Below are 25,916 nucleotides of genomic sequence, written 5' to 3'. Positions count from 1 at the left end.
TTGTAAACATTTGAGACCTTCTGAACCAAATGCAATAGCATGGTACCTCCTTAGCTAAACAGAAGTGAGTCTTATGCTGATCTGAGGCATCTTGGCGTGCCAGCCCTGAGCCAGGCTTCCTCTTGTGCTAAGTGCTATATAAACATGCAGTCCCTTACTCGGATATGATCTGATTAGAAATGCTTTAACCTGCAGTCAGCTCAAGGCCTGGAGCTTCCCTGGAGTAGCAGAGGCTCTGCACAGGCATGGGTGTTTGCTGTGGCCTAGGCTACCCAGTGTGCTGTTACCTTGGATTTGTGTGGCTTTTTGACATGCTGCAGAGCTGCTTTGGAAAGCTGCCTTAATATTTCCAGTCAATTGAATTGTCACTTTACAGCCATCTGTCAGTGCCGGAGAGGCCTCTCTGCAACTGTAAGGAGTGGTTAGAGCGGATATATTCTATGTGCTCATAACGAATGGTCTCATCTAGGTCTCTCCAAAGACCCTCTGTAGCAAAAAGGGGAGGAATTACTTCTCAGACTTGAATTTGGCAATCACATTCACCAAGTGAATGGCAACTCATTTGTCACTCAAAATAGGCATCACTTCTATGCAAGCATCCATTGTGTGGTTTTTTCTCTCCTCAAGTCAAAACAAGGGCAGAGTTGCTTCAAGTCTAGTAATGGATGTTTGCATGGTACATTACAAACCACAAATTAGGTTAATCCACTCTCCAAACCCTACCAGCTACCATCTGTACATAGTGAACTAATTAACCCTTGAGACATCAGCTAATCCTGATGTGGCTTGCAATACTGGTTGGAGGGCATTTGCTTGTAACGAGGTCCCCCCCATTGCTGGCTAAAGCAAGCTTTGGACTCCTGGGGCAGGATGATCCTGCCCTCTTCCCTTGCTGAGAATCTCCTGGCTGGTTTTGTGCCAGAAGTTGTTGTCAGATCTTCAGTACAGAAGCCGGAGCAAGCATCTGGGACCAGGTGTTTAGTGGCAATAGGAAGCTCCGCAGCTTTCCCATGCAGATGAGTCTTCAGGCTCCTCAGTTACTAAGAGCTGGGGTCAGACTAGCAGAAGAGGTGCTGCTTAGCCTTTGCAGGAATGAATTTCTCCCCCACTTGCCATATTGGCAGCAGAGCCCCTGCACTTCCTTCTCTCAAGTGCATGCTAGCAAAAGTACTGCTGCCAAACCCCCCCCCCCCCCAAGCCTCATGGAAAACCCCTCTGCTTGCTCACTGCTGCTTTTAACTGCCCTGATTGCTGCTGGGGGCCCAGCTGGCTTGGAGCTGCTGATCACTGGCTTTCTCTTGCACCTTGCTCCTATGTGGTAAGATGCCCCTTCAAGTGAGAGGAAATAAATGAAAAAGTTCATGGCTACATCAATCCTGCAGTGTCTTGGTTTTTTTTCCTAATTGAGCAAATGCTGTCTGCGTCAAGCCGGCCTGCCTTTGGCTGAATCTGTCAGCCAAAGTCTATTTAAACAGTCCTGTAATTGAGCACTTAAAGAATTAGCTTGGCAGTGTGGTCCAAGCCAGTGTTGCCTCAATGAGGATGTTGATGAGGCTTGGCTTTCTCAGCAAAGAGAAGCGTCCTTAAATCTGGTTCCCACATCCAATTTTGAACCAGCAGAATATTGCAGAACAGACAACAACCCCTTCCTTCCCCTTCTGTAGTCTAAAACTAGGAAGGATGCATCAGCTGGGTGGGTCAATAAAAACTTTACAGAGAATCCATTTGAAATCCTTCTTAAACTCTGTCTTTTTATAGACATCTCTATAACCTTCCCTTTTCCCTCAACAGGGAAATTAAGTAGAGTTGAGAGTTGGAACAATTGCGGAAGTGGGGCCTCTAAGTGAAAAACAAGCAGATCATTGTAATAACCCTGACTGCTCTCATGGCTGATCACTCTGGAATTGCTGCTTTGGGTCTATGGGTGGAGCTGCTGGCAAGAGTGGCTTTTTTCTGCTCATCTAATTCTTCTTTATTAAAGAAACCTTCTTCCTCTCCCTTGCATGCTGAGGGCACATGTTCTATCAGCTTTAAGGAGATGCCTTAATTGCTGTTTCTTTGAGTTATCAGTGATAGGTTTTTTACACTTCCTTTGTAATTCCAAAGGGAAGTGGCTTGACTTTTGACTTTTTCTGACTCTGTAGTAGAGCTATGCCCATCTCTTCAGAGCTTAACCTTTTTGGTCTTGTCACACTACACGTCTGTGCTTACAGCTCCATGGACTTGCTTGCGCTTTTTTAAAATGAGCTTTATTTTCTTAACTTCAGTTTGAACTGCCTCCTTTGAGGTAATATGCAGAAAATGAATGGTGTGTGCTCGCCCTTCTGTGCTTAATCATTCAACAGGGTCACCAATGTGTGAGCCATTAGCTGGAGCAGCCCGGCTGTGTGGTTGAAGCTGTCTCTACCTGTTTCAGAACCTAGGAGTTGGCTCTGGGGATGAGGTTTTGCTGTGGTTGCTGTGAACTTGGAGCCCTCTGCTAGCTCATAGTTAAATGCCTGTCAAAGAGCTATGTGTGGGCACAGGGAGAGGAGGGGGCTTGGAACCTCTAGTCCCAGCAGGTATTTTGTGATATTTGTGTGGGAGATGCCTGCAGTGGAGGGAGAGGGAGGATCTCTGTGGGAGAGACACTGTGCTGCCCTTCCTTTGGCTTAAGGCTGTTGCAGTGTGGATGGGATTTCACCCTGAGTGGTAGATGCTCTTCTAATGTTAGCAAAGCTCTGTACACGACTGTCAATGTGGTGTGGGCATGCCTTAATTTGAGACAGGCTTAGCAGTCAACTGAGTAATTTCCCCTCCTCAGCCAGAGGAAGCACAGCTCTTCTAAATGAGGTTTTTAAAGGGGCCAAACCTGGAAGCACGTTACTAAGATGCTGAGGAGAAAAAGAAGAACAATTAGCTAACATGGTGAATCCTTTCATGAAGGAACACATTGTCGTCTTCCCTCAAGGTGATAACTGCAGCAGATATCTTGGGGTACCTGTGTTGGCTGCGTGAACAGGGAAGCGGGCAACTGGTCATTGCCTAATGAATCTGATCCAAAAGTGGTAGCAGCAGTGAAGCTACAATCAACCCAAATGATAGTTTGCTCATTGTTTCTGTCTCCATATATTCCATCTGAGAGGGGAACTTTGGCTCAGAAGGTTTTTTTTTTTTTTTTTAAGATGTTGAATGGGAATCTAAACTTGTCCAAGCCCATGGCAGGGTCCCAGGAACATCTTAAACCACATAGCTTGGGCTTGGTGTCTTAATCCTTGTAAGAAATCTGCAGTGTGACAGGATCCCTGCAGACTGAGGCACGTGCTCTTGTTTTTTGTCCTGCTGAATCACATGTGTGTGCTGTATTCCTTGCATTGTTTTCTGCAATTAGTCAGTGTGGAAGCAGTGATGGTGGACTAGGTCTCTAGTGCTGTTTGGCTCGTCGATGAGGATGGCTGGACTGTGCAGTTTGCCAATCAGTATTTTGTTAACTTCTCAAACATGTACCAGCAGGATTGCTCTTCATCAGAAATCAGGAAATCCTCTCCCATCATACAATTAACCCTCTTGGCTGTATCTGCTAATTACTACATGGAATTAAAAAAAAACAAAAAAACAAAAAACAAAGCAGAGCAGATTCTGGCAGAACACTTTGGTTCTCAGTGTTTTTTCTTTTTTCCTTAACCAGAGAATAAAGAGATTTATTAAAAGGAGGATAGAGAGTGTGCAGAAGCATAGCAACCAAGGACCAAACAAAACTTATCGTGTAATTACTGGGGATATACAATTTAACAACTGGCTCCTTCTAGAACCAGGCCTAATGGTCTTAGTGTGCATCTTCAGCTTAGTCCTTGGGGATGGAGCCCCCTCTACTCCAGAGGGAGAAGTATTCTTCCTAAACTAGTGAATTTACTGAACTGTAGCTACTGTTCAGTTTATTGGCTTATGCATGATATAACTATTCCCAAGACTTTTTCTTCTTTCCTTCTCTGATTTGCTTTGCAAGTCTAGGAGTTAACGTAATTGGAGGAACACCCACTCACTGTTTTTTCCAAAGTGGAGCAATCGCCATATGCTCAGGTGCACTGGGAGAATTCTGGATGTATTAGGCAGCCCCGATATCCTTGGATGTATGTGTGACACAGTATTCTGCATCTTCAGTGAAGATGTAAATCTGTTCAGTCCAGTCCCACACTCAAAATCCAGCCTGTGGTATCCTGGTGCAGGGAAACTGATCTGACTATTCCCTGGTACACCAGATTTTTGAAGTCAATGTGGAAAATGAATGCTTTGGACTTCTGCCTGAGGCTACTGAAGAGAAGAGCAAATAGAGCTTATTCTGCACTGCTTCAGCTTTCTGCTGATGAGATGTGGCCTGTTTGTTAGATGTATAGGACTGTTGTCCTCTTCTGGGTGGCCCATATGCTGGGGGGAGGAAGATGGGATAAGAGGAGAAGAGTTGTTTGTGTGTTGTGTGGGTTTTTGTTTTGCTTCTTGGCTTTTAAACTGAAGTGTGGGGATGGGGTACAGGATTAGGGCGAGGAATGTGTTTGTGCTCTCTGCTGTTCCCAGTTCAGAGGTAATTCTGCGCAAAGAGCCTCATGTAGTAGATGCTGATCACGGAGGCTGGGTGGGAAGGGAAGGACTGAAAGTATGAGGTGTGGCTTGAGCACAGTGATGGCAGAACAACATGTGCCCTTGCAAATGCCTGGGAGAGCCTTCTGCTGTGTCTGCCTGCTGAGAAAGCACTTGGTGTGTTAAGGAGTGTAGTAGCTCTTCTGGTGGTTTAAGGAGGCCTCTCTTCTACATCTGTTCTTATTCTGCCTTCCTCTCCTGCCTATCAAAGTGACAGATGGTAGTGATGCTGCTTGTGTGGGTTTTCCTCTGCCCTTATGCAAGGGGAGAACAGTACAGTACAGGGTCTGGATTTGTACGTGTGAGATAAGGCAGGTGAGAAATGCACTTAGGTGTTACAGTGGAAGGTGATGATCCTTGGCCTTTGCAGGAATCTGTACACGGTGCAGACAGGCATGCTCTAGCTGAGAGGAGCAGACCTTTTATCTAGGCATTTTAGATAACCTGGTCGCAGGCTGTTGAGCACCTGAAACTTGAGCCCCCCTTGTGAGAAGGAAGCCTGGAGAGCAGGACAAGTGTGCTTGGGCTATTGAGAGCACTGGCTGCTAAACTAGTGTCCCCAAGGGCCCGCAGCTTTGTGCACCATTGCATCGCTGTCACGTCCTGACTGGTGTGGGGCCACATGTAATGGGCAAGATTCTCCTTGGTCAGCTTTGGGTGGAGTGGCTCGTCTAACCCATCATGGTTGGAAGTATTGCTCACAAGGTGCTTACCAGGAGTTACAACGTATTCCTCAAGTGGCTGGTTCAGGCTGCTGCCGCTTAAAACAGGCTGCCTGGATGTGCAAGGGCCGCCATCCATTTTCTGTGTTTGGCCGCATGACTTCTCTGCAGCTGGAATTGAACTTCTGCTCTTTGAATATTTTAGCCATGCACAAATCCTAGCGCACATGTACCTGTGACTTTCTAAGTGTAATGCTGGGGGCTTTTCTGCCCTCCTTTTTGGCTGTGTTGAAAGTTGTTTGTTTCTTCATAGGAACAATGCTCTTGGTTTGTACAGCTGTAAGTGTGGATTAGCATTTGGATAGTCTAGGCACTTCCCAGCAAAACTGGGAAGTCCCGCAATATTGCATGCGCAGAGACCATAGCACAGCAGTCCTGTGGGAAGCAGTCCTCACTCGCTGTGTGGAAAGAGTTAATATGATATATGGTTATCAAAGCAAAGACTAAATAATCCTGTTTACTTCTGGGTACACAAATGGGATTAGGATGGGCTTTTGCAGCAGTAAACAGATTAGAAAACTGAGAGTAAAGCAAAGAATCGGACCCAATTTTCTTTTAAGTTAGTACTTCTAGAAAGGGCAGGGGACTGTACGAGGCTGCCGAAAAGCAGCTGGTAAGCAGCGTAGCTGCGCTGTGTGCCGAGCACATGATCCTCTCGCCCCACTGTTCCTGTCTGACTCTGGAAAGGGATTTTTTTTGGTTGTGGATTTCTCCCCTGCAGGAGTTTGTTATACAGATGATGAATTTCTGAGGCATGCTTGGGTCACGTGAAAGCCAGATGGGAACATTTTCCAAGCAGTGTGTGTGGGTCTAATATACGCCAGCAGTTCTGCTTACGTGGCGAGTGGAAGTGACTGGAGATTGGTCTGCAGCGTGGCTCCGGGCAGGGCGACGAGCCTGCCGGCTCCCGGAGCAGCCGGCCTCTGCCAGGGAAGGAAAGATGCTCCCTGCGCTCGTGGCTGCGGGTCAGGCTGGCTGCTGCCACCCCCGCTCGGAAATGGAGCCTCTCTTCCAAAGCCTTGCACAAGCTGTTGGGGGTGAGCCTGAAATCAGTGAAAGTTGAAGGCCTTGTTTAATGCCTGCTGTCAAATCCTCTTCCTCATGCACTTTAGCTAGATTTGTGTATTTAAAAAACAACAAACAAACTGCAGATCTTCTTCATAAAGTATTTATGACTAATTGATGTACCTCTCGGACAGGCAACGTGGGGAGTGGGCGATGTCCTGATGTAGGAGAGAAGATGTCTCTGAAAGGATGGGAAGTGCACTCTAATACACATGACTTCTCCTGGTTGGAAGAAACTCAAACATATTTCTGTATTCCATCGAAAACTATCTTAAGATACTTGCTTTAAACATGGAGCATCAGGTCCCATGGAGTGAGGAAAGCTTATTTAAGCAGCTCTGTGAGGGGCAGGGCTGGCTGCCGCTTCCCCAGCATTCGCAGTAGCAAATAAATCTGTCATTGTGGTACCTAGGAAGCCTGACTGCTGGCCAGGCCCACCCTGTGCCAGGCTTTGGGCAGAAATGGTTTTTGTTCTGGGCCCCTCTGGAGCCCGGAGGAAGAGGCATCAAGGGCACAGTTGAGCAGTATGCCTTGGGCAGTAATGACTGAAATAATACATCAAAACGCTTGCAGCCTTTCTGTGCCATCCTCCCCTTTCTCTGGCTCTCTGTTTTCTGCCTAATTGAATGAGTCAATTGTGTGGGCCACAAATGCGTGAAAACCATTCCAATTCAGAGGAAGGTGCATCTGCTTTTTTTTTTAGCTGTAGAGCTGCATGTGGACTCTGTTCCTACTTCTGTTCTTAGGGGTGGGGGGGAAATAATTAGCAACACCAAATATTTCTCTCATTCCCCTGGTCTAGCATTACTGAATCCTCTTACCTTTTCAATTTAACCAAAGTAGCAAGCCCCTGCTGGAGGGGAAGGGGCAAGAGGAGAGAAACCATGGGGCAATTGGTGGATGCAAGAAGTCAAGGGCTTAGAAACAGCTCATGAGGGTATCGGGGGACACTGGACAGGGTGCCTATGGCAGTGCTGCTCCCAGAAGGTGCCCAGGAGCTGGTGGTACAGGGCCTGGGGGTGCTCTGCTTGGAGATGTGAGCAGGTAGGAAAGCAGAAACAAGCCCCAGAGCTTTCTGGGATCCTCACTGAGCTTTCTCTTCTTGTCAGTGTGAACGTCCCTGCCAGGAGGAGGAGGAAGTCCCTCAGCTTGGCTGGGGAGGGCAGAAGGCAAGTGGTAAGGCGAGATGGAGGCCAAACCCCAGCAAGAGGCTCTAGAGGAGCCAGAGAAGGGGTGCAGCCTTGTGCGCTCAAGGTGTATGTGGCCTGAACCCTTCCTCTCATTGCAGAAGGGGCACAGGTCTGAAGGCCTGCTGGCTGCCATGGAAATACCCCTGCCCTCTGCACTGTGGAGGACTTCTGCAGCCAGTGAGCTGTGGTCTGAGTACAGGCTACCCCCAGGGTTCCTGCTGGCTCTGGGGGTGTCACACCTGAGCACCCAGGGCAAGGACATGGCACTTCACTTGTACCAACTCCACCTTGCATGGGTGCAGGAAAGCTTGGATGGCATAAAGGCTTAAATTCAGTTTTATGTTCTGCTGTATGCAGGGAATGTTATAAAAAATAAGGCTCTGGACAGCTTCTAAGAAATGGACAGCTCTAAGAAACAGGCTGCTGCAACTTGTTCTTGCTGACTTGTCAAATACTGCTGTTGGGATGAGAACACCCACATCCCTCTCTTAATGCCTTTTATTTTGAACAGTGATAAAGTAGCAGAAGTACTTGCCTCCCCCTGTTCCAATATGAGGAATCGCTGCTGCTTACTGGACCACCAGTGAAGCCCTCTGAGCTGGAGTGGAGTGTCAATCACCAACTTCCCAGGAAGCCAGTGTAGGTCCAGTTCACTCGAGGGCTGTGTCATCTAGTCTCTTCCCCCCTTCCTTATAATTAAGGTTGGAAGGATGAATGTCTGGGAAATGAATCTGCAAAATGGTCAGCTGCTCTCAGTGCTGTGGTTATCTGCTAATCAAGCCGATATTACCTTTTCATGGAGAGAACTAATGCCCTACAGAGTTGATCACTCTTAGAAAGAGGCAGTGCCTTTCAAATGTCAGCATGTCTTCAACAAGGCCACTTGTTCTTATAATCCTTTTCTTGATACTTTAATATGCAGCATGACAGCTGCAGGGAGGCTTTTCCTAGCACGAAGTCCTACCTCAAATATCACCAGGGAATGCTGAAGGGTCTGTTAATTAAATGGACCTAGGATCGCTCTCTGGTATGGAAGGCAACTTCCATAGGACAGCTCATGTCCATATCACTGAACTCTTTTACCCCCCAAAACAAGATAGCTCCATTCAGATTGCTTGTTGCAAATAGCCTTTGACCTATGCTGACTTCTCAGCTGTGCCCAGCAGTTGTTTGAGGCAAAGGCTAAATGGCTAGAACTAAAACCATGCTGAGACTCAGGACCAGGAGGATCAAATTCCCATGCAGGAATTGGGTATTGCTGGGCAATATTCCTGCAGTAGCTTCATAGACTAGCAAGCTACATAGATACTGGTAAAAGTCCCTGGCATCAGCTCCAGCAAAATGCAACCTGTGAGTCTTTAGGCGTGTGTTTCTTCTAGCTTTTACAGCAGCATTAAAAAATGGGTGCCAGACTGAATGTTGAGTGTTGGTGCTGTAAGCAGCGCTGCTGACAAAGAAACCCTGCACCAAGACCTGCTAGCAGAAGGGCTGAGGCAGAGGAGTTGCTTGGCACCTGTTGGGCCAGGACTGAATTTGATGTGCAGTACCGATGTGAACCGTGAATGTGACATCTTCTGAATTTTGGTCACGGTGAGCTCATGTAGTCAACTCTAAACTGACTCTGGCTTTTGTAGGTTTTCCTGAAGCTTGCTCTGCCCTAACTGCATGCAAGACGAGTCGTCTGCTACTAAAATGAGTGGAGTGGGGCTGCATCCCACGTGTGAAGCGCCCATCCCCAGCCGTCTGGTGCCTGTCCTCTTGCCAGTAGTGGGAGGAGCAGCAATCAAACCAGTCTTGGTGGCAGCAGGAAAGCTTCTGGTGAAACCTAAATAAAGCAGTCTGTTTCATCTTTTTAGTTCACCACAGCAACTAGCTTAATTATGTCTTTAAAGCGCTTGCCCCTTTCCTTCCTTCCCTTGCCCACCTGAGGAGTATAGCTGACCCATCCTTGGGCTCCCATCTCTGCAGCAGCAGCTTGAGCGGGATCGGGTTCAGCAGCCGTTCCTGAAGAGCCGCCTGCTCCACCACTATTTCTGCGCAACATGGCTCTGAAGGGGAACCTCCTTACCACTCTGCAAAACTGCCTGGGCTCCCTGGCTTAGCTGGAATTTATGGACCTGTGTTTCTTTAAGCTTTTAAAAATAATTCCTATTGGAGGAGTTGTTCTGGTTCCAGCTGAAACCAGCAGCAAGGATCTTGGGGGTTGGAGTCAGGACCAGGCTCAGGCTGCCGTTGCCTTAGGAGTGGCCTGCTTTGAGCAGGCAACTTTAATTTTCCATCCAAATACTGAGATTTCCCCCCCCCCCCCCCAAGTCATTTGAGACCAACTGCCTCTCGGCAGCGTGGCGGAGGGGGGCGGCAGGGCAGGAAGCGAGGGTTTGTTCGTTTACCATTACCAATCCCATTGGAAAGCGATTCCAAGCCCCATGCAGGATTCCAGTAAAGCTCTGTCCTAAAGGGGAAACCCGGGGCTGTATAAAGCTTGTGTTTTGTTGGTGCAGTCACAGTGTGCTTCTGGGGCCTTTGACCTCCCCTCCATACCCTGGCTCCCACCACGGCTCTTCTTTTGAGCTCTTTGTGAAGTGGAATCCATCACTAATGTCTGATATTTTTATTATTTGTAGGGGGAACTCTTAGAAGCTGGTAGCAATTAGAGCTTAAATGTCTTGGAATAAAAAAAAAAAATCCCCAAGAAGGAAATTTAATGCTAAGCAGATGTGCAGGAGCAGCTGAAAAATGCTGCTGTCTTCTGCTTCAGAAGCAACCTCATCCACATCTACTTCTGTCAGTTGAAAAGTGCTGCTTCTCTTTCCAGCTTCTGGGGCTGGGGAGCCCACGTTGGGGACCGGCAGTGTTGTTTACCAGTTACTACTTAGATTGCCCTTTTTATGCTGGTTTAGATCAATGGCTTTGACAAGGAGGAAAAATATTAAGGGGAGGGGGGGAGTTTAACTTAATTTTTAGTTGCTATCACAGTGGTGTGCGGGGGGTTTTTTTTGTGTTTTTTTTTAAATGGAAAACTTGGTTCCATATCAATTCTGATCTCTCACACAGGGGGGTGTTTGTAGATAGGGCTACTGTGCATCTAGCTTTAAACTCCCTCCCTTCTGGGGCAGGCAAACGGACAGATCCAGTACAGCCCTAAGCTCACGCTAGGCACATCCTATTCCCTCTGTATGTTCAATTGCTGGCTGCTGCCAGCTTGGAGTGGGGCAAGCTGTTTATTTGAAATCTTCCCAGTTGTTCTTGCAATATGTTTTCTGATTTATTTATTGCTGCCATGTTCAGGTTCAGCAGTCAGCTGTCAGATCTCCTTCCAGACAGAAGTTCATAACCCTCTTCTCAAAGGCAGTGGAAGCGCACGCAAAAGCTAATAGACAAGCTGCTGACAACAGCTCCTTCACACCCTTTGCTGTGCATGTCCTGAGCGTGTGATAGAAACATGCCATATATTCCCTCCATGAGCTAGAGCATAAGTTACTCTCTGCCAGATGATTTCCTGTTGCGCTCTACCAAAGCAGATCCTTGACTTTGAATTGGTAATCCCAGTCCAAAGTAAATCATCTTAATGTTTATCACAGTGTATCTTACACTGTATTGTGGCAGTGCAATGCATGGGTTTGGGGATTAGGTGGCTGAAAGTCCAGTAGCCGCTACTGAGAACTTACCGAAACTTAAGCAGAACACCAAATCCATTTGAACTCTAGTTTTGCTTGAATGCACTGAAAATTGTGGGCCTGTCGTAAAGAAAGGATTTCAAAACCTGTTACCTTAGTGCTGAGGAAATATGACTAAATGTTACTGACCTCTGTTTATCAGTGAGAGCATGCTTGAAAGCTGTTTTTATGCTCTGTATTTAGTGTGTAACTGAGAAATTGCTAGCACATACTAGGAAGCTCATGCTGATCTTGGCTGTCTTGATGATATTCTGTGGCTCAAAAGACAATCAGAAGTCAAACAGACAAGTCCGCAAGTATATATTGCCTCTCTCTCCTTCAGGTGGTTGAAAGGTGCCTCTTACCTGCTGCTAAACTGATAGTTTGGGTTCCAAGTTGCAAATGGCTTTGAAATACTGCATTTTGGAATTGCTTCCCTCACAATATAGAAAGTTTTAGCCTACCATATAAACACCTTTTCCCTGCTTGTCTCTTCTCCCAGGCCATGTAGGAGTAACAGCTGTCCTTATGTTCCCTCTTCCCATGTAATAGGAGCAATGCTTGCCTGTGATACTGGTTCTTAATTTGAAATGGGAGTGAACCTGATAACTTTTAAAACATACTTCCAATGTATTCAAACAAAAATTTACATTTGAAGATTATTCCCAGAATCCCAAGCCAAATATTTACACCTCATTTTATGGGTTGGGGAGGGAATTCTTTTGATCTTGTTGATAGCAACTGTGTTAGCTTTCTCCTTAACCAGATTTCTTCCTAGTATTCATTGGCTAACAAATCATGCTTCTATTAATGCTTTGAATGCACCTTTATTGGACTTTTGAACTCTTTTTTTGTGGTGTATAATTTATCTATTTCTATCTTAATATTATTCCAGGGTGAGAAAATGCATGTACTTGCATGTATTTGCTAAGCTCTATTTCTGTGAGTTGCCTGTTGGTTTCATGGGGATCATTAACAGTTGTAAAGCTAAGTACTTTTGCAGGACTGAGGCCTAATGAGTCAAATGTCTCTTGGTTTCTATTCCCTGATCTATTGGGAATAAGCTCAGAGCATATTTTATTCCCAAATCTCAAAACTGGGTCACAACAAGTCACAGTCTCATAAGTTCTGCGAGTTACCTAAAACATAAAAATTGCCTGGAGAGTTCTTATAACTTGCCCTTTGGTTAAATCCCCATCATTCCAACGTTGCTCTAAAGAAAATTAACGCTTCTTTCAAAGCTTTCTGACTGCAGTTTTCAAACTTGCTGTGATTTATGACTGCTTTCCTGTTTCTCTAATTACTCTCTCTTTTTATGGCTGCCCTCTTCTTGGATTTCAAGTTTGGATGTCCAGTTTGTCTGAGACTCCAAAAAAGAATGTCACAGGTAAATTGCTGTGTCTTGTTCTGCATGCTATTAGAAAAAGTCTGTAGTTCAAACTGTTTTCCTGGGGATTTTCTTGAATGTAAGTGTGACTGTAGATATCCAGAATTTGTAGTTTACCTATGTACTGGTCTTTCATGATGCATGTGTTTTGACATGGAAAAGCTTTGCTTTTCTGATGCCCACTTCACCTTGATGTTACCAGCAATGGATGGTACTCTGCTGTGTTACTTCTTCCATGCCCACCTCCAGAGCCAGAACCAAAAGCAGCTTCTCCCCTGAAGGAGAGGAATTTGGTGACGTGTGCCTTGTTCTTCTGAAATGCTGCTCTCCTGCTTTCCTGCAGTAAGTAGGAAGGCTATTATATAGAAAATATGGGACTCTGAGGCAGCTGCAAGGCTTTCATGGGAGCATCAGGCTCCTTGTCTCAAGATGTGGAGGAGGAGGGGGCAGGGAAGCAACTTCTAGGTGAGGTCAGGGTCTGGGGAAAACTAGCCTAATCTAAGGCAAAAGCTAAGCTTTATATAATAAGGAACCTTAGATCTTCTGATCATGCAGTGGGTCTGGAGGAATCCAGTGGATTTGTCTGCAAACCTTTGTCACCTTATATGAGCTACTAGAGAAGAGGCCTTTTCTCCTCAAAGTTAGAGAAAAGAATTAAGAGCTGTAAACTTCAGTCTCTGACACTTCCTTTCTGGCTTTCCCTCTTGAAGAAACAAATGGGTTAGTTTGTGATCCTGTGCAGACAGATGTGAATGTCGTGTGCATATAGATATGATACTTATTACTGTAGTATTTTGTACTACTTAAAATGGCTCCCTCTTCTAAAATAGTCTTTATTCTTCAAAGCAATTCCTCTCCTTTTAGTTAAAAAAAAAAGTTCTCGTGGCTATGGGTAACTTGCCCCTCCATCTCTACCATATATTTAATATTACGCATATTTTTAAAGTGACTTTTGTTTTGTGTCAGTGAAAGATGCATGGCCTTAACCGCCTGGGTGGTCAGGCCAGCATAGGTTGCAAGGCAAGTGAGCATAGAAACACCCCTGCTGTTTTCTGCACCTGATTCAGCAAATATTCAAGCTCATGCCCCGCTCTAAGCGTGCAAACAATATCCTGCCACCTTCAGTGGATGAGTGCTGGCAGGTCTGAGGTTTTCGGTAGGTAATACTATGATTGTAGAAATGCTGTCTTTGAAAGAAGTTGAATATACCACTGGAGGGGTCCTCTCTCCAATCTGAGCAGAACAGGTCGGATTTCAAGGTGGCAGTTGGACATGATAATGCTGGCATATCTGAAGTATTCGATCACAGGAGTGTGGTAGCTAACAGATCAGAGGGCTCTGACTGAGGGTAACAGGATGAGTGAGCAGGAGGGAAAACATGTTGAGAAGGAGACAGAAGAGGTGGCGTTGCATGAGAAGAGCAGTGAGGAGCCCACAGGTCACCTGGTCAGGGGTGGTTGGCAGAGGGTTGGGATTCTTTGACTCTCTTCATCAGATCTTGCAGAATTGCCTGGAGGATAAACTGGTGGCTTACATCTGTTGGGACTGTTTTATGTTGCCATCTGTAAAATGGCAAGTGAAATGTTAAGACTTTCAAGCTTTCTGAAGGGCAAGGAGGGGAAAAACTAATTAGTTTTTAATTCCTTCCCTTCTGTCAACTGATTTTAGTTAAATGCGTGTTGCTGGTTTGGCTTCAAAAACTTGTGCATGACGATAGGGCAAATGTAAGTGGCTTTTTTTAGCACCATATGGTGCAATTAAGGAAAATGTTGATGTATCGTTCTACACAGAAGTCTTGTGGTGCATCTGTCCAGGTTTTCAGCTCCCCACGCTATTCCAGTTTACATAGCCATTCAGTTTGCTTCTTGTTCAAAGTAATCCTGTAATTTCCAACACAGCTGTGCTTCAGTCCTGACCTGTCATGTGCTGTATTGGTGTGACAGGCCAACAGAGCAGACTGTCTGGATTTGAATGTGATCCTTACCCTTATAGTACGTATCTGGGCCCTAGGTTGGGGGTCAGGAGATAAGAGCAGAAGGAAGTTTGGTGCTGCCCAAGCTCCAGCCTTGGGACTGAAGCTACCCCATGAAGCAGGGTCTCTATCCAAGGTGAGTAAGGCTTTCTCTGTACTTCAGGTCCATGCTTTGGAAATAGGTGGATGCCATCCAGCTTGATCCCATGAGGTGCTGTGGCTCTGGTGGGAAACTAGTGGGTATCTTTGCAGAGTTACCAGAAGGACAGACCTTCATGACTAAGCAACCTGCCTCTCCATCCCCTGTGAGCAGCCTGTATGCTGGTAGGATAGTTGGGGGCACCCCAGCTATGGTTAAATTCCTTGGCTGGCCTGCTTTGTGCTATGTGAAGTAATGAGGGGGAGTTGCAGCACTCAGAAGGACTAGGGCAAATGCCAAAATATGTAGGTGACTTCAGCCTGGTGGAGAACCCTGTCTAGCAGCTGTGTGAAAATCTCCAAGTGGTTTAGCAGATTTGTGTGCAAAATACTTAAGTTTCTTCTTAACTGTTGCTACCTGTAACCTAGTTGGTTGAAATTGCTGTTTAGAGAGCCAACTTTCCAAGAAGGAGTGGAAAGAGAACTCATTCTTTTTTTTCTTTCACCTTCCTGCCTCTAATTTTTCTTGGCTCTATCTTAAAACCTAGCAGATCAAAAATAAAATAAAAAACCCTGAGACTAACAAGCTCCACTTGGCAAAGGTCAATACTGAATTTCTGTTTGTCAAGATTTTGTTGGAAAACTTGCTGAGGACCGTAAAGAAGGAAGAGACCGAAATGGAGCGCTTGCTTGAGAGAGCTCTTGCCATTTACCATGGGCCAAGCTCATTCCTGATGCACTCCCAGTGGGGGCTGCGTTGTGCGGCCGCTTCTAGCTGTGTGTCCAGCACGTACTCAGAGTGCTGGAAGCTGTGGTCTACCTTAAAGCTGCCACTTATCTCAAACTCACGAAGGCTTATCCGGATCTTGGTTCTTAAAAATGCTAGAAATGACTATGCACCCCTTATGTTTGGGAATCGATCCAAGAATCGAGTTAACTTCTGCAGCCACAATGGCAGGCTGCATTCCCTTCCTGCCGACGATGCATGCTGCAATTGGCTTTGTCTCCTTGTAGCTGCCTCCAAGGGGGCCAGGAGGGAGTTAATACAGCTCACGGAGTTACTGACTCTACCAGATTTCTGCATGTGTAGCCAGCAGGATCATGAGAAAGGATGGAGGTTGAGCTGCTCTGCAAGGAAGCTATTGCCCCATCTGCTGAAATGCTTGCAGGACACAAGTGCTTTGGAGTTGAGGAGGGTGTGTGCATGGATGCCTGCGGGATTAGTTTCATGTAGGTAATGGCTTATTAAAATCTCACTTACTGAGAAACTTCTTGTATATTAGTTATTACTGCCAAGCTGAGATGAGACTTTGTGTGCTGACCTGTCCACCACTGGATGGACAGCACTTAACCTTGTGTTATTTTTGAACAGTCTGAGACTGTGTTAGATAAGGCTCTTGGTCCAAACTTCTCTGGCTTTGACTCTTCTGAATTACTTAAATGGACAGATCCAGACTTTTCCCTTTCTGCTTTTTATCCTATCTCTGCCTAATAGCAGAACATCACCTGCTTCTGAACCTCTTCCCAGAAAAGGCGAAAGAATTGCCTTGTCCTTATTAAAAGGGCTATTTGGCCGAGTTCACAGGAATAATAATGTATTAATAACCCATTTGATAGAGGAAACAAAATATTTGGAGAAGGTTATAATGAAACAAAGGGCTTTCTGCCGATATTGTTTTATTAATAAGACCTTGAGACTGGATTAAAATTGTACTGAATTCCTCTGGTTATCATGGTCAGTGCTAAAATTCTGGCTCCGCCCTTAAAGCGTCATGACTCAGGACTGTTGTACCAAGAAGTGTTGATTTCTGAAGTCAAACACTTAGAATTGGTCGGGGCTCCTGTCATACAATTCCATATATGTAAAGAAGGTCTCCGGCACTGCACGACATGAAGGTCTGTCTGGGAGAAAGAGTTGAGATGGATCCCATTTTCCTATTGCTGCAACCTGTGAGTGGCCTACTGCCTTCAGGAATAACTGACATTAAACTATGGTCTGAAATTTGGGAAGTGGGAAGGGGGCTGAATAGTGACACTCTGGAGAGGAGGAGTATCCAGGAGAGGAGTCGAAGGCTTGATTGTTTGGAGCACAAAAAGAAAACTGAATGGGAGACAAGAGATCCTGGAGTTAGAAACCTGTTCTTGATCTGAATCTTTGTCTGCCAGGAAACTTGTAGTTGTGCCCCACTGCTTACTCTAGGAACTGGTTATTTTAGGAACTGTGCTTTTCTGAGACCACTGAGAGATCTTGAGCTCTTGTGTGCTTTACCTGGTATAGTCTGGGTTTTTTTGTGTGAAATAGCTGCTTAACTTAATTCTTAGGCAGATCTAAACCATCTATCTTAAAATACTTGGGGATAGGCCATTGTGGAAAGCCAAAGAAAACATGCAGGTTTAATATGTGCTTTTATAATACTGGCATGATCCTTGTGATCAGAGAAAGTGTAGAAGCTTTTGTCATGGGATAAAATCCCCGTGTCCTGTGCTTAGAGCTGGGCACATGGTGGTTGTGAGGGGATAATCTGGCTTGGATTTTAAGCAAATTTGCTGCTTTGGAAGGAGTCCTCCAAAGATGCATAAAGGGTTGCCCTTGAAGAGTTGGCTTTAACAAGTAACCACAGTTCTAGATCTGAGATACCACAGTTATTTCTCACTATATGCTAAGGGAAGTGCTAAGCTCTGACTTCATTATATGGAAAATAATGACACTATCAATGAGGCATTTTGCCAAATGCCCATGGACAAACCCTGTATGTGTCAACAGCAGTTGTGCCTGAGGTCTGGGTCTAAAGCTGAACTACCTGCCAGTTGCTTATTCATCTATGAATCATGCTTATGGTGTTCACTGACCGTTTCTGTGGTTTTGGCTTCTTTTGAAAATCTTTATTGACCAGCCCAGGACTAATTCATTTAGTCTGAATCTGTAAACACTGATTGATAATCCTAAAAGTGTAATATGAAAACCTGCACGCTGTATGGATTAAAAGAGCAGACATGTTTATAGCCTGATAACAGCAGAATACTCTGGCAAAGATCAGGCTTCTCAAATTTCCATATCCAGATGATTCTTGTGTGTGTCCGTTTGGTGGTTTGAATTTTTGGCTATTGCAAAACCATCGTAGGTCTTAGCTGTTGCAACATAGGAGGAGGAGGAAGGAATTGTTTGGAACCAGTGCTTGGTGCTCTTATTTAGGAGGCTTTAACGGTCGCTGTCAGTCCCTGAGCGCTGCAGGAGAAATAATGCTCCCTCCTTCCCAATCCCCGGCGTGGGGTGCAGGGTGCAACTGTGTCACCTCGTAGCGAGCCAGCTCCTTGTGAGGAGCGTGGACGAGCTCCGATGACATTACTGCCCGGTCCTGGGAAGGTAATCGCTGAGGTGAGGAGCGTGAGGTGAATTGTAAAGTGGAGCCCTATGGAGAGGAGGAGGGGTATCCTCAAGACTTTAACCAGGAAACGGACTCGAGGCAAAAATAAACGGAGAGGCAAGCAAACTCTTATTTCAGCCTGCAATCTCTTGTGCACTCTGCTCTGGGGAGGGCTTGCAAGTGGGAGCTAAACCGAAATGCTAATTCTGCTTTTTTTTGAGGGGAGGGCGAGCTCTGTCGAGCAGATGGGCCTTATCCTGTCCTCCGCTTTCCACTTGCGCCACCCCTGCTGAGCGAGCTTTGAGCAGAGCATCGCGTGCATGCCGAGCTGCCTGGGGAGCGCACCCTGCTCAGCATCACTCCCGTCTCCAGCGTGGTTCGAGCCGAGCGGGCTGCAACTCTTCGGAGATGCTGTGTCCCATGTTGCAAATCGGAGCTGAACAAAGCGGCAGGGATTTGGAAGTGCCCACGGCGGGTGGGTACAATTGGTGCTGTGCTCTAGTGTTGCCTGTCTTGTTCTTAATCCCCTTTGGGGAAAACCCACAGCCTGATGTAACGCACCAGGGATGTTGTGGGCATCTTGGGAGGTGCTGAGGAGAAGCACCTCAGGATGCTTGTGGGGGAGGGAAGGCTGAGGAGGACTAAAGTTTTTGCTGGTTATGCCTGAAGGGAATATAGTAACAGTGTAGACTACCCCCCAAAAAAACATACAAGACTTCGGATTACTGGGAGAAGCCATTTCTTCTTTCTTTCCTCTTTCTCCCTTCTTCCCTCCTTTAGTGTTGCTGAAGCCTTCCCTGCTGTGCAGCGCAATCCTGGAGGGGCTCGAGGGTAGCTTGCGAACAGCAGGTCTGATCCTGGGTGTAGGAGAGCGTCATGCTCACCACACAGACCCCATTCCTCCAAAGGGGGCTATCCTCTGGGCAGGATCTGCTGTAGTTGTAAATGAATCATTTCCTTTGATCTTGGTTACTTCCTAGACCAAGGAATTTTTCACCCTATTCTCCTCAGGTGATAAATCTCTTAATAGGAACCGTGTAACGCTTGGACCTTTCTAACAGAAGCTTGTTTCTTAATTGTATGTGTAACACCCGTCACTGCAGTAACAAAAAAATCCTCCTGCAGCAAATGCTTTATCCTTCCAAGGCAGGATACAGTAAATCACATCGTAAAGTCCTGCTGGGCTTCGGATATGTGACTGCAGATATAACCTATCTTGCTGAACTGTTGGAAGTTTTTTTTTTTTTGAGAGTGAGTTGAGGAAGTAGATTTGAAATGCTGCATCTTCCAATTTTCTGGCAAGGCCGTTGCTCTGGCATCTGTTCCCTGGCTCAGATATCGGGGAATGATCGCGGCGTGTTTGCCAGCTTGCACTGTGCACGCAGCCCTCCCTTTGTTCCCAGCAGGGATGGTGCGGCACGTGAGCACCAGGCCTGCCACCAAGCCCAGTGCTGTGCTTCACGTGTGGGGTGTTTTTTGGGTGTTGTGTGGGGTTTTTTTGGTTTGTTTTTTTTTTTTTCTCCCACCCCCCCTTCCCTCTCCCATGAAAACTGCCCAGGAGATTAGGGGAAATAAGACACTAGGGATGTCTGTTTTGGCAAGCTTCCTGTCTGTCCCTTGCTCCCTTTGCAACTGTTCAGTCCCTCCTTCTGCATTTTTGACACACCAAATTCTCTGCTGATGAACGTGCATGCACATACTGCTGTGACAGCTTTGGATTCTGGTTAGACAACCCACGTTTATCTTAAGACTAAAAATGGGTGAGCATTGTAGTGATTACTTGCATGAATAGGTTGAAGGAAGACAAAAATGCAGGCCCTTTCTGCCCTGGAGAAGGGGCTGCATGGGAAGCCGTGTGAAATGGGGGAAGGCATCTCATCATGCTCCAAATGAACCAGTTGCTTCAAACCAGGACATAGAAGTTGAGTTGATTCATCATGAACAGAAATACGGTGCTTATCTAGAGTGGACAGCTATGGTGAAAGTTTTTATTACGTATTTTAATGTTGTCACTTCTGTCTTCTCCCCCCATTCCTGCTACTGTCTGGTTCAGCCATCCATAAAAGAGCTAAAACTTTTAAACACTGTCTTTTAGAGAACATTCCTCTTGCAAAGAAAATAAATCCATATAATACAAGGAGAGCCATGTTTAGGGAGTAAGAAAGTCTTCTAATTTTCTGGATTTCTTAAATCTGTCCCAAAGGGAGGCACCGTGGCAGTGTTTTGTTTCAGGAAAAGGTTGGCTTAACTGTCTTTGGTTTAGATTTGTCATTTCATGGAAGGCCGTTCTAATGGCTGATGTGCTCTTTACCTTTCTTCTGGCAGGGTTACTAATTATTTGTCTGTAGAATCACTTTACATCTTCAGCCCAAGCAAATATGAACATATTGCTGTTGAAAGTACAGTGCTAATCATCATCTTGGCCCTCAGTCCCCTGCTTTGCGCAGTGGACAACTTGCTAGACCACGCTGCTTCCTTCCTGTCTTTTTTAGCCAATTTCTCTGCAGAGATTCAAGAGACCTGGATTCTGCTCCTGGCTCTGCCCCTGCCATGTGAAATGGGACTTTCAGCAAGTCAAGCATCGGCTTTTGTCTCCCTTTCCAGCTGTGCCTTGAAATCTAGAGAGACAGGAACTATCTCTTACTATGTAAAATGTGTAAGGTACTGTTGGCCCAAACTGCTCTGCCTTAGTAGACAATACTAATTCAGGAAACCTGTAAAATTTTTGTATTATAACATATGCCTGGTGGCTCTTAACAGAGCAATTGTAGATGCTTTTTGTTTTGGTCTAATGCCTCAAAGAGCATGCAAGCGTTCCAGCGTAAATCAAGAAACTCATGTCCTAAAGGTTTGCATGACTTCCCTAGGCAGTTCCCAAGCAGGAGCGCGTACGCGGTGTGCCTGCCCCTGTGCCGGGAGGGGAGAGGCCCCGTCAGCAGTGTTTATGTTGCATCCATGAGCGGGGCTGTCTCGAGCAGTGAGCAGCAGTGCAGGGAATTCTCCCTCCGTGTCTGGCACCGCAACGCGCCTGGCTCTTGGCTCCACCCCAAAATGACCATTACATTTGGGGGTAGGGGGAGGAGGAGTCCCCTCCTCCCCAAAAACAAAGGAACTTGAGCATGGGTATCTGGAAGAAGGGAGGAGAATAGTTATTTTGTGCTTTTCTGTTTCCCTGCTCACGAGAGCCTACGCTCATTCATAAATAGCTCCAATAGCCAAAACTCTTCGGTGGGGGGAGGGGGGGGGGGGACACAGAGCAGTTGGAAAGGTTGGCCCAAAATGCCCCAAAATCCAACTGAAGGGAGATGGAAAGGGGGAAGCGGCACTGCTCATTCCCTCCGCAGGCGCCTGTCCCGTCCCGTCCGCAGCAGCCAGTGGGACTCGGCGGCTCCCCGTGGTCGGAGGCTGTTTCTTCCGCGGGGAATGCGGAACTGGAGAGCCGGCGGGGGGCGGGAGGGGGGCGGCTGTGTGTTAGTACGACTCTGGCGCTGTAACTTTTTTTTTCTTCTTCTGTTTCAAGTAAACACTCTTCCCCGCCTTCCCCTCTCCCTCCACCCCACCTCCTTCTTTCAGTCCTGCTCATGTGTTTCTATTTAAGGGCTGTAGTGCAGACGAATATGATTGGCATCTACAGCCCCCTCTTGACTCGCAGCTCAAGCCTTTAGAGTGGAGAAGGAGCTGAGACTCCAAGGGGAGAGCTGTTTTTTCTTTTGGTTTACTGGGGGGATGGCTCAGCTGTGGATTTATGCTGCTTCTACCCAGGATTTTTCTCTCTGAATGGGAGCAAGGATTGTGGAAACCATGTTGGGAAGAGGTTTACTTTCAGAATCCATCATGAAACTTTGCAACTAATTCACTACTTGGCTCATTTACATTTTTTTTCCCCCCTCCCCTTTTTCTTATTCTTTTCTCCAATGTCCCTCTGTGCTGCTGGGTTGTGGGCCAGAGGAGGCTATTTCTATATGGCCAGCCATTTGGGGATATGCTGCGAGCCAAGGTTGTTTGCTGATTCGCTTGGCTCCGGTGACAAATTGGCCTGTCGTGAATCGGATGGACGGAGGTCGCTCTCGAGGAGCCATGGCTGGAAGCTGGCTTACAGCTTGCTTTTTCCCTTCCCCAGGTGCTGATGCTAGCTCTGAACCCATGATCCTGGAGCAATATGTGGTGGTGTCCAACTATGAGAAGCAGGAGAACTCTGAAATTAGCCTCCAGGCTGGCGAGGTCGTGGACGTCATAGAGAAAAACGAAAGCGGTAAGACAAGCTTGCTTCTTTTTCCTCTTCAGTGGTGAGATTTTTTTTGCATGTGTTCTTCTCTGTTCGTTTCCCTCATCACTACTTGTAGCTGTATGTTAGCTCCATCTGGTACAGTCACTATGTCTGGCCAAGGATGTTGAAGTTTCCCGATGTTGATTTGGGCTGGGGGCCAAATGTTGCCTTCCACTGTAAGAATGTTTCGTAGGTTATGTGTGTTAATTAGCCAAAGTACACTAATGGAAAACTAAGGTGAAGGAGAAAAGGATCTGCAGCTAATGAAGCTGATGCATAGCAGAATGATATAGCTGCCCTGCTGTCACTTCAAGTCTGTCAGCATTTCCATTACTAACTTGGTTTTTGGAGGATTTATAGGATGTGTGTTTAAAAATTGCTTGGGATGAAACTTGGCTTGACAGCCTAGCCCGTGGCCCAGAACTCAGTAGGGAGGGGAGGGGATGTGCGTAGATAAATACGTGGCCATGCACAACCTCCAGACTTCTTGCAGAAGTGTTAATTGGGGAATTTTGAGGCAAGGAGGCAGAGCCTGTCATGTAAAAGCAGATAAAATCCCCTCTTCTGCCATCCATGGAATAGCCAGCCTCAGTTGGAAAAATGAGACTTTTGGCAAGTGTTTGTATAGATGTCCTTTGTGTACTTTAACTCATGGATGCCTGGTAGTTTTTAGTCAGCCTGAACAAATGTATGAGACTGTATACACGTGAGTATTTAGAGTGAGTTAACAGCTGGTTTAAATAAGTGCCTGTCTTCAGGGGCTCCCCTTCCTCCCCTCTATTGCTCCTTGTGCCCTTAATCCAAAGTTGTTATCCAGGACTGGTTCCCAATCCACTTGTGACTTGTCCTCATCTGGAGGAGCAGCTGGCGTTTGGAGCCCTTCAAATGAAGGCTTATGTCATGGTAACTCAGCACACGGGGCCATCCATGGCTGGCTGCTGTAGCGCTTTGGGTATGCCAGAATTTGGGGGAACCAGAACACCCTAATCTGGGAATAAAATCCACCTTCCAAAACTGAGTCAGGTTACCCATAGTAATGACTATGCTGTTTGTGTGTGTGAGTATATATATTATATATAATAATTTTTTAATGGGGTGGTAACTTTTCTGCTGTATGAAAGGCTAATGCTTGTTTGGCTCAAAGTGATGTACTCTGGTTTTGGCCAGTGATTTTTAGTGTGGTGTCCAAAAGGATAGTGTGTGGAAATGCACTGGCAAGCATGAGCAGAAATGCCTGTCTTTGGGGTATTGAACAGTGAATGAGCCAGTTGCAAGGCTAGTAAAGAGGCCAAAATGCTCATGTGCCCTGTTTTAAAGAAATCCTTGTGGCTGAAGGGGGAAAAAATGCCTTCGCTGCTTATGTAGTGAATGTCTGAGCTAGAGAAGTATCCTTCCTTCCATGCCTGAGGACTCCTCGTTGTCAATACTGGGTGTTACTGCTGTCAGAACAAGCCTGGTTTCTGCAGCAACTTTTATTTGTACCCATAATATCCCTGTCTTTGATAGCTTGTGAAGCCAAGGGAATTGGGCCGTTCAAATAATACAAGAAGGGTCTGAATTCCAAATTATGATTCCCTTGTATGTGTCTTTAATATGACCTCCCTGCTTTGCACAGTTCACATCGCATTGTATTGAACCACATGGCATGTGAAGATGTAAATGGGGGAGTGTCAGGGTTTAAATTTAAGGGGTCCAGAAATGTGGCTCTCCTAAGGAAATATCCTTGAGCATGAGTTACAGTCCTTAAGTCCATATGCTGATGCTCAGTAGCCAGGCTTCTTAATGTCCATGTAAACAAGCAAGGAAGTCTGAAGCTCTGAACTCCACATTATGGTCTTGTCCTTGATTCCCACGTACACTTGTCTTCCCAGGGTCCAGCAGTCCTTGTAATCTCCCTAAAATAAGCATCTGATAACTCACTATAGCTTGATGCCGCCACATAACCACTGCAACTTAAATGTGAGAGGTTGTACTCCTGCTTTCCTTAACTTTCAGTATTGACCTGAAAAGTCAAGTAGGAAATTGCCACTCTTCCATACACATATAAAATAAAAACATAAGTCACTGGTGACTTAGCATCACTTGCTTTGGATGCTTTTCTAACGTTTTCTGGCAGAGTAGTAGTCTTTTAGCTTTTCCAAAAACAGGTTTCCTAGCAAACCCAAACCCTCCTGGGTTAGGGATGCCACAGGCATGCCATTAATTGTATGAATTATTGTGCCTTCAGCTAAAGCTGAAGGCATGAACCATAAGATGGCACATAATGACACCCGCAAAAGTTTCCATAGTGTCAACTTTTTTAAACATGTGACTTGTTTTTGAATTTGGATGTCTAGTTTAGTGTAGGCAAGGATGTCTAGAAGACTTGGTTATGACTTCTACCAGCATGGGGATAACCTTCTTAAGAAAGTAAGATTATTGGACTATACATATGTGTAGTAATTCAACTTTCTGTGTAATCTAGCATTATTATGTTGCCGTGATAAGTGTTGTGGAACTGTAGGCCTGACTGTCTAAGTTAGGCATGCTCTTCTGGTCCAGGCAAGTAGAAATGAAGGAAGCTGCTACTTGTGCAATCTGTAACAGTGACAGTTCCTGCAAGGAAACGTTGCTCCGTTATCCATACAGGACAGCGGTTCAGGAAGCAAGACTAGAGAGCTTCTCAGCTGCATGGGAAGTTCCATCAACCTCAATGCCATGGACTGAATGTGATGTTTTTTGCTGGCTGGTATCTCAGACTTTCCTGTGTGTGTATACATACATATAACATAGCGTATGTCTGGTTTTGGGATGGGGTTTTTTTTGTTTTGTTTTTTACTGTACTTTGGGAAAGCTGGATGTGAAAAGGCATGGATGACTGCTTGATTTCTAAAAGCCTTGCCTGAACAGGGTTGCATATTGATACCTAGGGACACAGTAATGGTTCTTTTGTTTCTTGAAGTGGGAGAAACATTGACTTGGCTCTGTTGCAGAGGCTTGTAGGAAAGAAACACCTTCTCTCTATCGGCCAGATGGCTCTATACCTATTATACAGTGAAGTGCAAAAGTTTTTTTCCAAACCGCTGTGCCTGTCTCATGTTCTGCTGGGGAAGGGGGGGGATTTCTGATTGCCTCTAGAGCTTGAGCTAGGGTTACCATCTCCTCTGTTCACGTCCAAGTTCAGTGTCCACCAGAAGGAAGTGCTCTGTGCTTTCAAAGACTACTGAATAAAACAAGTAGAGGAAAAAAAACCTCTGGTATTTGATCTAGCGAAGTCTTACTTGGTTGCTGTTAGGCTAAGTTAACTTCACCTTAAGTGTGTTGCATTTACTGTAAGGTATTTAGTGTAGCTTTTACTGTATCTGAGAGATGGGATTTGAGGCCTGTTGCAGTCAGACGTGCAAACCCATGGTTCTGTAGGGCCTTGCTTCATCCTTGTTTTTTTTTTTTCCACGAAGACTGGGTGAGATGGTCTTTGCCACTGTGCTGGTGAAAGCTGTGACTTGGGCATCACTTAAAGTTGAGCCTTCTGCTCAGTATTATGAGTGAAAAGTAAGGTCA

General features: G+C 45.9%; 1 protein-coding gene across 1 annotated transcript in view; it reads left to right on the top strand.

Moving 5' to 3' along the window:
* The window catches only part of SH3PXD2A (SH3 and PX domains 2A), a 262,339-nt gene that overhangs the window by 174,581 nt on the left and 61,842 nt on the right, over positions 1–25,916 (top strand). The window contains exon 7 of the mRNA XM_067300208.1: positions 22,230–22,361. Within this exon, the coding sequence (XP_067156309.1) occupies positions 22,230–22,361 (132 nt within the window). The remainder of the gene's footprint in view (positions 1–22,229; positions 22,362–25,916) is intronic.

Source organism: Apteryx mantelli, chromosome 7, assembly GCF_036417845.1.
Source record: "Apteryx mantelli isolate bAptMan1 chromosome 7, bAptMan1.hap1, whole genome shotgun sequence".
NCBI classification, from domain to species: domain Eukaryota; kingdom Metazoa; phylum Chordata; class Aves; order Apterygiformes; family Apterygidae; genus Apteryx; species Apteryx mantelli.
The sequence above is the reverse complement of the archived record's forward strand: the minus strand, read 5'-3'. Positions and strand labels throughout refer to the sequence as shown.